This window comes from Girardinichthys multiradiatus, chromosome 20, assembly GCF_021462225.1.
Source record: "Girardinichthys multiradiatus isolate DD_20200921_A chromosome 20, DD_fGirMul_XY1, whole genome shotgun sequence".
NCBI lineage: Eukaryota > Metazoa > Chordata > Actinopteri > Cyprinodontiformes > Goodeidae > Girardinichthys > Girardinichthys multiradiatus.
The window spans coordinates 19,207,282-19,220,330 of record NC_061812.1 but is presented as its reverse complement, the minus strand read 5'-3'; the positions used below and the strand labels follow the sequence as shown (position 1 = coordinate 19,220,330).

Below are 13,049 nucleotides of genomic sequence, written 5' to 3'. Positions count from 1 at the left end.
CCATCCCTGTCTCTGTGAAAGAAAAGCATTCCCAATGCATGATGCTGCCACCACCATGTTTACAGTGAGGGTAATGTTAGTTTCTAACTAGGGTTTTGCATGTAAACCAAAGAATTCCAGTTTGATTTAATCTAATCAGAGCACCTTCTTACACGTGTTTGCTGTGTACCCTACGCTATGTGTGGCAAATTGGACTTCTTGTGGCGCTCTTTCGACATGGCTATCTTCTTGCCACTTTTCCTTAAAGGGCAGATTTTGGCTCAACCAATAGCTTCCTTTTGAGTTGTGGAACTTTGCAGCTCCTCCAGAGTTACCATTAGGCCTCTTGACTACTATTTTGATCAGAAGTCTATAGTAATAAGCTAGGATTTAACTACACACAGCTGTACTGTGTTTACTAATTAGTCAACAGTTGGTTGCACTGGATTTTATTTAGGGGTATCAAAGTGGAGGAGGCTGAAAAACAAATGCGTGCCACACTTTTTAGATTTGTATTTGTATAAAAGTAAGGAAATCATGTATCCTTCTCCTTACACTTCAAAATTATGTGCTACTTTGTGTTGGTCTATCGCATGAAATCTCCATAAAATGACAAGAATGAAGAAGAAGGTATTTCATGAGATTCTATAAAAAAGAAAGAGAACCTTAAAAAAGAGAAAATGTGCTTATAAGGAAGTGCAAAAGAAGGAGGCTGTCCATAGGTTCAGCCTGTAGAAGAAGGAGGTGAGCTTTAAAAAAAAAAATGGCTGTTGCAGGCAGCCTCTGCAGGCAATGAAGTCTCTTTGTCAGGAGCAGGAAATGAGGTTTCTGTTGTGATTAAAAGGAAGGTTACTATGGCAATGCAGAGAGCCGTGTGCACAGAGAAATTTTTTTCGGGAGGGTGGTGGGTAGTGGGGCTGAGTGAGAGTTGAATTTCAAAGGAAGCGGCCTCCTCCATCTCATCTCCCACCACCTCCACCGCCACCACCCAACTGCTTCACTGCCACAGAACCTCTTTATATCTGATCATCTGTTTTCAAAGTCACACAGTAGAGACTGTAACAGGAATTGTCCCGAGCAAGTCAAGTCACAAACGAGCTGCAGTTTTACTTCCTGAATAAATGCTGGTGTCAAAATGTACCTGGAAATAACCTTTAACTGACAAGACACATCTCAGGAAAATAAAACATTCTGACCTAAATATGTCTCTGCCTTATTCAGAACACTTTTGTCAAGTTATTCCTCTCCTCGTATCCTTGAAAAAAACAAAAACGAACAATGGTATCAGTGACCTTTAAAAGACAAAAATAGCCCTGGGCTTTGTTAATTGTTTTACAGTAGTGCCAGTGAAAATATGTTTCTTAAAATAAGCTTCCCATCCTGTGCTTTTTTTATATAGGTAGTTGCTCTCTGCTGTGAATCCCATCTTTGCTGTAGGATGTTTGGATAAATGACATTTGCTTTGCTTGAAAGTGAAATCTGTGGATAAAACAAAGCACATTGACTGTTTATCTGCCTGGCATGGTACAACAGCAAATAGGTAACAGACTGCGCAGACACAGGGTTCTTCTGTATGTTAACTGTTTGTGGTGTTTGTGAACAAACTTAATGGAAAACGTTATTTTAGGATTACTCCAGGGCATGTTTTAGGGTTAGAGAAAAACATTTAGGAGAATGTTGGGGGGATTATCTGAATGAGGAAACATTTGTGACAACACAAAACATGTTTTGCTTTGGGAGGCTCCATCGCAGATGTATCTGAGCCCACAGGAGTCGACATCCCTTCTAGACAAAGACCAAGGCTGTTTCTGGACAGAAGGTGTCCTTTGTGAAGATCCATAAAGGTACTGGTTCATTGTACCTTGATTATGTGAACCGATAATGAATACAGTTAAAACCCAATTTTTACATTAACTGTGTAAAAATCAGATTAAACGTTTCCTGTTTCAGGTCCATTAAGATTACCAAAATTATCTTGTATTATTGTAAGTGCCAACATAATGAGAGAGAACATTTTTAGGAGATATTTCTTGGCATTTCTTAAAATTTTCTTTGCATTTGGTAGATATACGTTTAAAAATGTATGACTCAGGTCAAGGGTTTTGTGCAACCTTCCACAAGTTTCTTTTGCTATAATTTTGGCTCGTTCCGCCTGACAGAACTGGAGTAACTAAGGCAGGGTTGTAGGATGCCTTGCTTTCACACACCTTTCCAGTTCTGGTCCACAAATGATCAGGGCTTTGTGATGGCCACTCCAAAACATTTTTTATAATCTTCAAACCACTTTTTAACTAATTTTGTGGAAGGCTTATGGTCATATACTCTGAAGTCCCTCTTCTAAGATTTAACTTCCTGGATTATGTCTTGATGTTGCCTTAATAGTTCCTCAATATTGCCCCAAATCAGCTTAATTTCTTCACATTTAGACCTAACACATGTTGTTCAACACAAAAATAAACATACAAACATGCCAAAACAAGAACAGAATGAGAGTAGCTTGAAAATCAGGACATTTCTTATCTACTATCTCAAATTTCTAATTTTGGAATGTACAACAAAATAATTATTTCCTTTTAAAAGCTCTATTTATATTTCCATATTACTTTATTTCATCTTGCATTACAGTGACCTCCCAGGAACATATGCAAGGATTCAGTTTGTTAATTTTATTTTGATGTTCAGCAGCACAGGAGCACCACAGGGGACTGTACTCTCACCATTCCTTTTCACTCTGTACACCTCAGACTTCCAGTACAAGACAGACTCCTGTCATCTACAGAAATACTCGGATGATTGTGCAGTCGTGGGGTGGATCAGAGATGGACAAGAAGCTGAGTACAGGAAGGTGGTGGACCGCTTTGTGGCATGGTGTGGAAACAATCACCTCATCTTGAACGTGAATAAAACAAAGAAGATGATTGTAGATTTTAAGAGAAACAGGAATAAGTCAAAAACTTTCTATCATGGGAGAAGAAGTGGAGGTGGTGGAGGAATATAAATACCTCGGTGTTCACCTGGACAACAGACTAGAGTGGAGATGCAACTGTGAAGCCATCTACAAGAAGGGACAGAGCAGACTGTACTTCTTGAGGAAGCTTAGGTCCTTCATTGTTTGCAGCAAGATACTGCATATCTTCTATAAGTCTGTTGTGGAAAGTGTGATCTCTTCTGCCATCATCTGCTGGGGAAGCAGCATCAGAGCCAGGGACTTAAAAAAGCTCAACAAGCTGATAAAAAAGGCTGGCTCTGTTGTGGGGACTCCTCTGGAACCTCTGAAGATCATTGTGGAAAGAAGGATTCTTCATAAATGAAGAACATTATGGAGAACCCTGAGCATCCTCTTCATGAGACTGTCCTACAACAACAGAGTGTCTTCAGTCAGAGGCTTCTTCAGATCTGCTGTAAGACGGAGCGCTACAGGAGATCCTTCCTGTCCACAGCCATCAGGATCTACAACGGCTCTTTGAGGAAACCTTCATAATATGAGCTATAACAACATTTAATTTCCCTTTGGGATTAATAAAGTATTTTTTAATTGAATTGAATTGAATTGAATTGAATTTGAATGTTCAAATATAATCCTCCGTTTCTCCAAACTTGCATCTTCTCTCTACATCTCTTTTTCACTTACACTAACAACTGCACCTCCACACACCTCCGCAGGCAGAACACTGCTGAAGACTGTGAAGATAACAGCGGATCTGAGGAAACATCCTTCAACACTGCTCTTCCTCACCATTTCTGACCACCTGACGTCACAAAGACCATCAAGTTTCTGGGTATCACTATTGTGTGCGACTTGAGAAAGACTTAGCAGAGGATGTTCTTTCTTCAAAGCTGAGGAAATGTTGGTCTACCATAGGATCTGCTGGTCCAGTTCTGCAAAGCAGTCACTGAACCAGTCATTTGCTTCTCCGTTACCATCTGGTTTGGAGCACTAGTACACTTCAAGAATTGCAAAGATGGTAGAAGGAATCATCACTGATATGTTATATATTGGACACATTGTCTTTTAGCAGATGAACTAATTTCAAAAGGTAAAATGTCTCTAAAATCAGAGTAGCCCCCACAAGAACAGTTCAATCACGCTACATTTACATTTGCACTGATCTTAATAAAATATGGATATCTACACTTTATTGGATTCTGGTTATGTTCTGTGCAATTTCTCTAAATGTTCTGTTGTCTTGAATTGGTTTTCTAATTCTCAATCTGTTGGTTGTGCCACTTGAAATCCACCACTAGGTGGAGCCAAACTGCTTGCGTACATTACACTGGTGGCTAATAAACCTGATTCTATGAAGCTATCATTTTATAAATTACTTTAAATTTTATGATATTTTGTAATTTGTTTAGTAACACAAATCTCGGTGTTAGTAAAAGAATACTGTAATTTTTAAACATGACTAATAAAAATACAAAACTAAATATAAAACTAAAAAGGAACCTTCAAAACATTTATGGGACACTTAATAGAAACTAAAAGCAAGAAATGTAACAATCATCACATTCTTTTTAAATGATTATTTTCACATTTTAACATTGCGAACTCCATTTAAAAAAAGTGTTAGTCAAATATTATAATCAGTTGAAATTTTTTTAACTGCTCAGAAGAAATCTTGGGTTATCGTTGACACTAATCTGAAATTTGTTAAGCAGTCCAGTCTTTTTTTTCATTTTAAGGTTAATCACTAAATTAGTCCTTATCTTCCTTGGGATGCCCTTGAAAGTGTCATTCATGTTTTTATTACCACTAGACTGGACCACTGCAGCTCCCTCTATAGTGGGATCAGCCAGACCCTTTTGTCATTTTCAGCTTGTCCAAAATGCTGCTGCACTGTTGCTAACTATTTTATTTTCTCTACATTGGCTGCCTGCTTCTTTTAGAATCATTTTTAAATGTTACTGTTGATTTTTAAATCTTTAAATGGTCTGGCACCGTCCTACCTCACTGAACATTTGCATAAACACAGTCCTCATAAATGCTAAAGGCCAGAAAACCAAATGCTTTTAGTTGACCCGGGGACTAAAGGAGACCAAGCTTTTTCAGCTGCAGCCTCTCACTATCCATTAGATTTTAAATCAGTTTTAAAAACTAATCTGCTTTTGTTGGCTTTTGTTTTTGGGGATATTGATCATTAGGGCACTTATGTCATTGTTTTGCTTTTATTGCTTTTACTACTGTGGCATTGTGTTCTAATACGTCTACCAATTCTTCTTTTTATTTTACATGTGAAACACTTTGGTCACTCTATTGTGTGTAACAGGGCTACATAAAAAGATTGATTGATTGATTGATTTGTTGGTTTTTAATCAAATATCAGGAAACAGGGTATATTAAAGATTGCTTAAATGAATCCGATTGTGTGCATAATAACAGTTCTCCAAACAGATGCTGATGACCAGTCAGTTTGTAATTGTACAGACATGGTCTGATATTTCAGACACATTTCTAATATGGGTGACTCATGCTGTTTGCACAGTGCTGTTTCTTGGAAAATGGCTGATGAGTAATTCAATAAAATCAGCAGAAAGATGCAAATTGTAGTCTGAGCTTGTGAAAGGTAGTTTATTATATTTATTATTAAGGGTCCTCCATAGTGACACTGAACACTGTTGATAGCACATGAGTCCATCCTCCTGGATATGTTGTTTGCCACTAAGCCCGTAATTGATCTTTGAGGGTTGTTTTGCTCCTTGTAGGGGCTGAGCTCCCTGCTCTCTAAATCAAGGATTCACAAGAAGAAAATCAGTTGAACGTACAGAAAAAAAACTTTTCATATAAATCACCAGCAGCCCTTTCAGGCTAGATTTTGTGCTTTTTTGTACTAACTCGTTTCATTATTTTCCTGCAAAGTTCCTCTTGTGAAAGGGGCCGTTCGTCTTCATCCGTGACAGGAGACTCTTCTGCATCACGCTCCAAACTGATGGGTACCACAAAACAGAAGTGTGAACATCATGTGTTTATATGTTTAGATTTAGCTCCAAAGTAAACTGGAAGACTGACCTGCTCGCAGCTGGCTGGATACTGAGCTCTCGTTTGAGGAGCTCTGGATTCTGACATGGAGGACCTTTGGCAAGGTCTGTTGGACTAAAGTCCTCTTCCAGATCCTGCACAAACAACATGCTGTCTTACAGGGCAAACAAGATAGAACATGTTCTGTATACAACAATAATATATATAAAACCGATAAACCTTAAACTTGTTCAGGAAGTCCTGAACACTGAGCAGCTCATTGGTCTTCTCCTCTACAAGATCCAGGTAGGTCATGATGTTGTTCTCTGTGATCCCGGAAGAGAAGCCCAGCCTGTCCTCCACTGCTGAGCGGTCGCAGCCTATTTCAGAGAAGATGCTGTTCACTCCTGTGAGATGAAAAAAGAATTACCTTGATTGGTTTGTATTTCGTCTACAGGACATACAGTATGAGGAGCCAAACCTGAAGAATGCTTATGTTTATTTTTGCTATTACTCAATACAGACACGTTTGTCTTCGAGTTGTCTAGATTTTATGGGTCTTCTTTTATTTTATGTCAATTTCTGTTATAGAGAAACCTAAACAAAACCATACATTTTAATCATACATTGTTAATTTTGTAGGGCACAATATGTTTTGTATAAGTTTATTTTATTAAAATTGTTTTCTTGGTTCCTGTCAGTAAAAATCTTCACAAAGCAGAGAATAAAATGTACAGAATGGTAAAGTAAAACTTTGCTGAACCTGTTTTGATTTCATCCAGGATTCTGCTTAGAACGGCAGCTCGGTTTTCATTAGTCTCTGCTTGAGATTCAGTTTTCTTTAATTTTCCTTTAATGTCTTGCAGCAAAGAGTTATGATTTTGCTCCTGCTGCAGAGCTTCACGTTGAAACTTCTCCATCTCTTCCTTGATCTGCAGTAAGACATAGACTGATAGTTACGAGTCTCTACCACACAAGACACAACTCATCTTGCCTCCATTCAAACTTGCTGGATTACCAATAACTTTTATGTGTGTGAATAAATGTGTGACCATTGTTCTGCAGACTTCACCAAATTAAAAGTAACTTTTTAAATGTTAAAGTGAACCAGAAAAAACAGAAATACCTTACTGATCTGATCTTTCAATTTCTCAGCCTCACTGTTTTGCTCATTGACAAATTTGAGAAAGGCCAGGTTCCGGTCTTCAGCTACTCAACAAAATAGAAACACAACAATGAGATAATTTTAATAATAATAATAATAAAAAACAAATCTTCCAAAACAAGCATTAATAATCATTTAAGTGTTATATGCATTTAATGAATTTCAGTCTGCAATCATATACCTTCCTGAAGTCTATCAAAGTAATCTTCATCAACAGTTATCTGGGCTTTCTCTTTTAAAGTTTTTCTGTTACATTTATTATTAATTCTTTATTCCAGCCTACATTACATACCTGACCAGGACAGGATATCATGCTGTGTGGGCTTGAAAATTTGGAAAATAAGTAAGAATAACTAAAATAAGTCATGCACCAATCAATCGGCCAATAGTCGAAATCTGCACACTTTCCATGATTGTCTCAAATTATCTGTGAATTAATTAAATACTGGAAAATCCCATTTTGTTTTTGTTTATCGAATGAATTAAAACTGAAAACCTCAATTATCTGGTGAGACAATACATTAATAAACAGGATGTTCTTTGATGAAATTAGTTTTGAGTTTAGTAAAAATCAGAAAAAGTTACTGATACATGCTTTTGTCGTTTTTCAGCCTGGACTGAACATGCCAAAGTCCAAAGAAAGAGACTGAAAGAATTTCAAAAGGCCTAAAAACCATTTTAAATGCAGACACAATACAAATTAATCAAGAATTTTGCACTGCTCTGTACACATGATCAAACCCTAACAGTCCCAAACATTGTGGTGCCTGCAGTGAGGTCATTCAGCCTGGTAACTGACTGATGTATCTCAGCAAGGAAGCTTGTTGCAAGCATGAAGACAGACTGAAACAGACTGGCTGTAAATAAATGTAAGCGGTTGTTTCCATAGTCAAATACACTGTAAGGAGCTCTGGATCTACAATTGGATGAGTATGAAAATCACCCTGGATGAAACTATTGACCAGCAGGTCCAGGTTATCCTCCTCCATCACAGTCTGGAGCTTTTCAAACACCTCCTTCAGGTTGTCCAGAGACTCTTCCCCTGAGTTCACCTTCTGTGGTTCCTTCACATCTGACACTTATAAACAAAAAGCATCAAAATCTGACTAAGGTCAACAGAGAATATAGTCTTCAGTAATGTTCTAAAATAATATCACCCAAAGAAGAATAATAAAAACATCCCTATACTAATGGTACTAAATATGTAAACATTTATACATCTATAAAATGCAAATAAAGTCGTTTTTTTCACATGATGTGACTGAAACAGTAAAAACTAAAATTACCACCTGATTCTTGATCATTTCAGAAGTACACAATACCTTTATAACTAAATTCTCAGCTGGACATAAGAAATTGACTTTCCTAGATTCATAAGAGAGACTTACTTACAGAGCCATGGAAAAGTATTCATATACCGTACCTTGAATGAATTAGCATTTTTATCAATTAAAACCTATATATTATGTTGGTATTTTATGTGTTAGACCAACACAATGGAGTGCATAAATGTGCAGTGGAAGGAAAATGATAGATGGTTTTCAGATACCCTTAAATAAAATCCAGTCCAACAGTCTTCATAAGTAAGACAAATGGATTCTGGAAACAAGTCTGTAAGTGTTTGCAGAAGAGACTGGGATGGAGCTCCACCTTTCAACAGGACAAAAACCCTATTTTTAATTAAAAAACAAATCACGTTTTATTTCCTTTCTGCTTCAAAATTACGTACTACTTTGTACTGGTCTGTTACATAAAAAGCCATCAAAACACAGAAGGTTTAGGTTGTAACGTCTAAAATGAGTGAAAGTTTAAATAGTGAGACTTCTACTAGGCACGCTCTAGCTTTATAAAGATTAAAAAAGTTTTTTGTCTTTGGCCCTTTCTAAGCAGCATTAATAAAAGCTAAACTGATAATAAAATGCTACACCCCCTGGTTATACCATTTAATTAGATTTCCATTTCCATTATCAGGCTCAATATACAGCTTTATTAACAGACAACGTGGTCTTACTTTGTTCTGGTGCCATTTTGTCGTCAAACAGCCCAGTTTGCTCACTGGACTTGATGCTCATGAAGTTCTTCAGGTTAAACTCGTGTGCAATAACCCTCTCGAGTTTTTTTATCTCAGTGTTGTACTGGACAAAGTCCTTCATTTTCTTCTCTTTCAACATTCTCATCTTGGACAAAGCCTCTTCCCTTATGTACAGGTTATAAAAATAAGGTTAATTTCACATTGATTAGCTCCACGCTACACAAACATCTCAAACCTAACCTGTCATCATAAGCAGCAGTGGACAGCTTCGTCATTTCCCCGATGCTCTTGCGGATTTTCTGCAGCTCCTAAAACACATTTTATTTCAGAGAAGTTGTTATGAAGAAAATAACATAACAGATGGGCTAAATAATGTGGAATATCTGCAGAGATTGATGCTTGTTTTAGATTAAATAATTCACATGGTCTCTAACCTTGGTTAAGTTATTTCGCAGTTTCTGGAAACGGTCTCGCTCTAGATAAAGAGTGTCCAGCTCCTCTTTCAGTCGGGTGTTTTTGGTCATCAGATCACTGTAGTGCGTGGAAGCCTGAACACAGGGTATATGAAATCTTTGATGAAGAAGAAGAAATAGACTAAAATATACAGACAGGAACCTTTAGACGCTTGTGTTACCAGTTGGATTTGTTATATTGTCATAACTCACTCTGTTCAGATTTCCTTCCAAAGTGCGTGTGACCTTCTTCGTCTTCCGTGTATCGGAGCTTTGGGAATGACCACGACTGACCCCCTCTTTTCTCATCTCTGCAAGCCTCGACTCCACGCTCAATATCTGTACACAGTATAGATTACTGTCATAAACTGTGGTTTGTGTGGCCAAAAATCTAAACAAAGAAATAACACGGAGAGGGGCAAAAAACCTCTGTCTGCAGCTGTTTTTGAAGTTGCTTCTCGTTCTCTAATTCTCTGTCTAGTGCGTCGTTTTGCTCTAGCAGAGCCTGCAGACCCTGAGTGTCCTCACTGTCCTGCCGCTGACGAGACAAACTCTTGTGGGCAGCAAGATTTTGATGCAGCTCCTCTTGCTCTTTCACCAGCTTCTCAATTTCCTGTCTTCAATCACAGAGCAATAAATACTTGAAAATGTGAGTGAAGCACACACACACACACACACACACACACACTTGTGACAATCAGATTTAAATGTGTTCCTGTTCTGTATTCACTCTTGTTTGCGGATCTGCTCCTGGGCCTGGATCTCGTAAGCCTGCTGGTCTCGTTTCAAGATCCTTAACTGTCTCTGAAGTTTAGCAATCTCTAATTTTGCTTTAAAAAATATCAGGGTACACATTTTAGTACTTTTAATACTAATAAATGCTGGAAAAGAACACTGAATGACAACAGAACAAACAATAACATACCCGCACCATCAGCATCCGTCTCGGTATTGTCTGAGCGTCCACTCATGGTAGATCTTTCCTGGGCCATTGTTATGATGAGCTTAATAAAATCAAAGCAAAGGAAGTTGAATGTTTTTATATACTAATATACACTTAAAACCAGATATGTACAAAACTGTATAAAAAGACAAGCTTTTAATCTCACCCTCTGACATCAAATCAGGTTAAACCTTTCCTGCTCCAGGTCAATTAGAATTACCAAAATTTTGTCTATTTGCAATACAGCAGACAAAAATTATTGCCTTTAATTTGGGAAACCCCAAATGATGTCATGATTTCGTTTTGATTGGTAAATTCGCATAATTTAGGTTACTTGGAGACACACCTGTGCATGTACTTTAAGGCAACACTTTAAACAGAGAACTGTGGACCTCCACCACTCTGGCTAATCCTTGGGTACAGATGCCTGAATATGCTGCAATAATCCTTTAAACAATTACAAGCAAGTAACAGCACCACAGGGATGTCCAGCTATCATACTGTCCAAGAAGGAGACAGGTTTTGTGTAACAGAGATAAACATGTTCTAGTGTGTATCAATCCTAGAACAAAAGCATGAGTATAAGAAAACAGCCAGATAACAGTTTGGAAGTGCATACAGGGACAAATACTTTTTTGGAGACCTTTTCTGTAGTCTCAGGAAACTTGTTTTGAAGTCTTTGGCCAAAGGAAGAAAAAGCAGGAAGCTTGCAAGCCTGAGAACATCATGCCAGTTGTGAAGACCTACAGTGACAGCATCATGTTGTGTGGGTATGTAGCTGCAGGAGGGACTCGTGCATTAGGTTGATGCACGAGGAAAGAACATTTGGAGGAAATAGTCAAGCAAAAATCGCAAAACATCAGCCAGTATGTTTAAACTTGGACCCAAAGAGTTTTTTAATTGACCCTGCTAGGTCCTTCAACAGTCATTGTTTTGGGGTGGTCATCACAAAGACCTGATCTAATATAGAAATTTGCGTGCAGACAAAAGGTCTGTGCCTGAGCAAGGCACCTTACAAACTTGACTCGGTTAGACTAGTTCAGATTTTGACCAACGTAAGCAATTGTGCAGCGTGATGCAGAGGAACGCGCCGTAGCCTTGCAGCAACAAGGTTCTGGGTTTGAATCCTGGTTCTTCCTGTATGGACATTTTATGTTCTCCTTGTGCGTGGGTTCTCTTCAGGTACAGTCCAAAAACAGTAAGGCTGTTTGCTTACTCTAAAATGTCTGTAGGCATGAGTGTGTGTGTGCATTGTTGTTTATTCTGTGTGTCTGTGATTTGGGCTGGTAACCTGTGCGGGGGGGTACCATACCTCTCACCCGATGACTGCAGGAGCACCGCCCTTCCTGCAATCCTGCATGGATAAGCGGGTATAGACAATGAATGGATAATTAGTTTTGGGTAAAAAGTTAAGAACTCTTCTCTCTTGGTAAAGAGCTTATAGGTTTAAAAGCCTCAACTTGTCCACTTCTAATATTCTGCTTGTGATTGTGATCAGATACTGTAGCTCAATCTTTCCCTCATCTGACCATAACACGGATTCTTGGGTTGTTCCTGGACAATCTAACATATTTCCTTTCACTTGAAGGTGGCACTTTAGGATAGATGGTTGAACCTGAACATAATCGGGTGTTCAAGGCATCATGATCTAAAGCACACATTTTGAAATACTAACATGAAGCATCCAGAATGGCCTCCCCAAAGCCCTGGCCTCAACCCTGTTGAACACTCTCAAGAGCACAAATCAATTACGAAGAATTTAGCCAGAAGCTTGTTGATAGCAATAAAATGCAGCTAAGGAACATTTACCCCAATACTGGGAGTTTATGTATAATATTAAGCTTATGTTTACTATGTTGATGTATGAATAGGAGAAAATCCACAAACATATTAAACTTGTCCAACTATTATACATTTTTGTAATTTTCTGTTAGACGTTGTAGAATATGTTCACATTGTAATTTGAACTGCTTAAATGCAACAAAGGAAATGATAGGCGCATGTAAACTTCACATAATAAAATTTTAACATCAAACTGTAAGTTAACGTTAAACAAAGCATTATGCTTCCCCCCCTACATTGTGCTTTTTGTTGCATGCAAATCTGATGAAAAATGTTTATTAAAAACGAATTTTTGCTGAAATGAGAAAACCGCATTTCAATCTAAGTTAAATATCCGAGTTGTTGCACAATTAACATGCATCTTTACAGCGGTTATGCCACTATGGCTTTGGGACATGGAAATATTTGCGGTTGTTTATGTTAACGATGCAAGAGCTAAATATAGCAGAGCTAGTTGTTCTGTGAGATGTAAACACCATGTCACAATGCGAGTGTTTCCATAAAGAAGAGTCATCTTACCAGATACAGGTCGTAAGTAAAGTAAAAAACACCAACAAACAAAATCTTACAAACCTCCTTCGGGATCAGCAGCAGTTGTTTACACGTTGTTAGCAACCGTTACTATGTGACGAGGGCCAATTTCTCCCCGGGCCACGCCTGTCAGGCATCAGGCACTGCTA

General features: G+C 38.1%; 1 protein-coding gene across 3 annotated transcripts; it reads right to left on the bottom strand.

Annotated features, from left to right (window-relative positions):
• Positions 1-5,521: 5,521 nt before the first annotated feature.
• On the bottom strand, positions 5,522-12,999 carry odad1 (outer dynein arm docking complex subunit 1). Of its 3 annotated transcripts, none has more exons than XM_047348112.1 (16): positions 12,943-12,991; positions 11,840-11,881; positions 10,516-10,588; positions 10,315-10,414; positions 10,012-10,201; positions 9,798-9,923; positions 9,567-9,680; positions 9,373-9,440; positions 9,112-9,296; positions 8,044-8,178; positions 7,062-7,144; positions 6,699-6,867; positions 6,176-6,342; positions 5,987-6,090; positions 5,813-5,903; positions 5,522-5,701 (listed from the first exon to the last, which is right to left on the bottom strand). In XM_047348112.1, exons 3-16 carry the CDS (start codon positions 10,574-10,576, stop codon positions 5,639-5,641), a joined length of 1,656 nt encoding a protein of 551 aa, XP_047204068.1. In that variant the 5' UTR covers positions 10,577-10,588; positions 11,840-11,881; positions 12,943-12,991; the 3' UTR covers positions 5,522-5,638. The 3 variants fall into 3 exon arrangements, with proteins under 3 accessions (XP_047204068.1, XP_047204069.1, XP_047204070.1); XM_047348113.1 differs by having other exon boundaries at positions 10,510-10,588; positions 12,943-12,990; XM_047348114.1 differs by lacking the exon at positions 11,840-11,881 and having other exon boundaries at positions 10,510-10,588; positions 12,943-12,999.
• Between the last annotated feature and the right edge of the window lie 50 nt (positions 13,000-13,049).